This window comes from Hyperoodon ampullatus (genome assembly GCF_949752795.1).
Source record: "Hyperoodon ampullatus genome assembly, chromosome: 9".
Lineage (NCBI taxonomy): Eukaryota > Metazoa > Chordata > Mammalia > Artiodactyla > Ziphiidae > Hyperoodon > Hyperoodon ampullatus.
Window position 1 is genome coordinate 22,415,880 of NC_136922.1, and position 3,230 is coordinate 22,419,109.

The following is a 3,230-nucleotide window of genomic DNA, read 5'->3' on the forward strand; positions in this document are numbered from 1 at the left end:
TAATTCACTGGCTCACACGGTGGAGCCACGGGGATCTGGCTCTCATTCATATCTAAGACATGACCTCCATATTTGGAGATCGGGGAAGAACTTTAGTGAGCAGCAACCAATCCACTCAAACAGTTTTCCTTGTGCTTTATGCCTGATTTCTTCTTGTGCCTACCTCAGCAACCCCCAATGTAAAACTGCTTTTATCTTTGAAAAAATTTTGCCAACTTCCAAAATATTATAATAACGGATTCTAGTTCAAGGACTGACATCTGAATCCATCTGCATCCTGGAAAATAATTCTGCAAAGACAAGACATGGGCCTTGTTCCAGGTTCCATGCAAAACCATTTATAAAAAAATGGATCCGATTTGTTTCTGTATTCCCTGGTGGCTTCTTGAATTCTTATTTTGCCCTGTCTATGATTACTTAAAGTTGCATTCCTTTTCATAAAATTTGTACCCTCAGAACTGGGTAACTGCAAATGCCTCTCTTCACAAGAATTCCATGAAGATCTAGATCCAAAACGCTGATTTCAATGGAGGTGAAGGGATAGACACTATCTTAAGACCAGGTTACCCAGGTATAATACAAATTCAGCTGTCATCAGTGGGTCTGGGTAACTCAAGAGGTGTTAGTTGGCCAATGTGCAAGGATCTACCCCACCCAGGATTATCCTGATGGATTTAGAAACCTCAGCTGGGAAGCAATAGAAGCTGAGACTTTTGCTCAGGTGAGGAGGCGCTGTTGTCCTCTCTTTGTAGGTTGCTGTCAATTCCTTGGAACTTTACTGCTTTTCTCTAATTGTCCGTGACTGTTCTCTCTTATGGTTATTTCTCTTAATTAACTATATTATTTTAAATTTTGTTTTCTCCTTCTGGGGCCTCCCTTGCTCCCCCTCCACTAGCTCACTGGGATGAACAGGAAGGGGGGCTCTCTAGTGGTGGGGTGGGGAGGCCCGTAGGGGAAGCTAAGCGTTTCAATCCTCATCCACCTCCTCTCCCTCTGACTCGTCTCCGCCGCGTCGCTCATAAAGCTTATCCCTCTGCCGCTCCTGGATCTCTTTCATCTCATCCGCATACCGGCAAAAGGCGCCCCCGAACTTGCCCCAGGCCTTGAAGGGGACGGTAATGGCGTTGCGGTAGGACGGCTTCACCTCGCTCACGCGCAGGAACACTCCGTACTTGTTGCAGCCCACGTCGAAGAAGAAACGCTTAGAGTCCACCGTGATGGAGGTGCCTTCCGGGAGCTCCCCGTACAGGCCGCCCCCGGGGCCCCCGGCACCGCCGCCCGGGCCCCCAGCCAGCTCGTCGTCCTCGCCGCCGTAGTCGTCGATGAGCTTGGCCAGCGCGTCGCGGAACTCGATGAGGCCCTGCGCGGGCAACGCGATTGTCTGGCCGCTCTGCAGGCCGCCGGGCCCCGGGCCGCCGCCGCCGCGGTTGACCGTCTGGCGGATGCGCAGGAAACGGCCTCGCTGGTTCTCCTTGAGGTCCAGGTAGTACTTGCGGTTCTCGCGCACCAGAAACTCGCTCTTGAGCGCGCGCCGCGGCCCACCGCCCTCCTCGGCGCCCGCTGCCGCTGCCACCTGCTCGGGGCTGCTGGGGCCCAGCTGCGCGTAGTGTTCGATGAAGTCGCCCAGGTAGTCGCGGAACTCGGCGGCCACCGCCATGGACAGCGTGAGGCGGCTCTTGGAGCCGCCCGCGCCCACCTCGGCGATCTTGAGGAAGCGGCCCTTGGCGTTCTGCTTCACGTCCAGGTAGAAGCGTTTGTTCTGGATGTCCAGCCGCTTCGAGGCCAGCTCCTGCGTCTCCTGCTCGCCGCCGCCGCGGGACGCGGGCTGGAAGCCGCCGGGCCCGCCACCGCCGCCGCGCTCGCTGCCGCTGTCGCCGTCCGCCATCTTCTCGGCCGCCGCCGCGCCCAGGCCGCCGCCCGCCGCCCGCCGCGCTCGCGCCCCCGCCCTCCGCCCTGCGGCTCGTTCTCCGGGGCCCCCCAGCCTCGCCCGCCGGCCCGCTCACGCACTCCCGCTGCTCATCGCCGGCCGCCGCCGCCACCCCCCATCGCCCCCGCGCCCCGCCCCGCCACTTCCGCCGGGCCCGCTTCCGGCGCACGCCTCCGTGACGCCATCCCGCCCCGCCCCCCATGTCCTCGCTGCCGGAAGCGCCGCGCACAGCGGCGGCGGGGCGCAAGGCAGTGACGTCACGGGCCCGCGGGGGCACGGGGTCAGGGCGGGCTAAGCTGGGAAGGAGCTCGGGAAGTTTATGAGCGCGGGAACAGTCTGCGTCCTGTTTGTGGTGGTGGTTTCACAAGTATGTCAAAACTCACTGAAATGTACGCTTTAAATAAGTGCGGTTTATTCTAGGGAAATGATACAGTTATTATTTTTATAAGCAAAGAGGAATTAAAGGAGGGAGGATATGGGGGTCATCTGTACTCAAAACAAAACTAACTTATAGGATTGCTGGATGATAAGCCGTGAGTGATATTTAGCGTAATACCTGAGTTATAGTGAGTGCTAAATAAATGTGCACTCTTATTTTTAGTTCGTGGAATACCGTACATAGTGCTTGGAGCATGCATGATAACATCGTCACCGTCACAGCAGCATAAGAAAAAATGATGGCCTGAACTAAGCAGTGGTAGTGGCGATGGAGCGCTTAGGAAAGGAGTTAACTTTTAGCAAACACCTATGTACAGGGACTGACAGCCATTTCACAAGAAGAATACGTGTTTCATGTGTTACATTGTGTGAAGAAACTGGAATGGATTTTAAAAGTAAAAAAGTATGTCTTTCGGTGGGAGGAGGTGTGTGCTGAGAGTCACTCTGCCTGGATCTGAATCCCATACTAGCTGTGAAGTCTTGAGCACTTCAGTTAATCTCTTAGTTGCCTCACGTTTAAAATGGGAATAATAGTACCTATTTTGTAGGGCTGCTGTAAGAATTAAATGAGATAATGCACATAAAGCACATAAACTGGCACAGAAGAAGCATGCCCCGAGGTTTTTTGGGGGGGGCAGGTTTTTTGGCCGGGTTCGGCCACGGTGCAGGGGTCGATCCCGGGCCCCCTGCAGTGGAAGCCCGGAGTCCTAACCACTGGACCACCAATGAAGTCCCTCCCCAAGTATTTAATCACCCTTTCTCCTGTTTCATAAAAAAGACCCAATCAAACAAAATTATATAATAGCTATCAACCAAACACAGGAGAGTCCAGGGGAAAACATCACATCTGGGGCCTTGACCATTT

At 54.6% G+C, this 3,230-nt stretch overlaps 1 protein-coding gene across 1 annotated transcript; it reads right to left on the minus strand.

Moving 5' to 3' along the window:
- Nucleotides 1–800: 800 nt before the first annotated feature.
- Nucleotides 801–1,885, minus strand: PURB (purine rich element binding protein B; the record flags this gene model as incomplete). Its single annotated transcript, XM_079711732.1, has 1 exon — nucleotides 801–1,885. One exon carries the CDS (start codon nucleotides 1,883–1,885, stop codon nucleotides 968–970), a length of 918 nt encoding a protein of 305 aa, XP_079567858.1. The 3' UTR covers nucleotides 801–967.
- Between the last annotated feature and the right edge of the window lie 1,345 nt (nucleotides 1,886–3,230).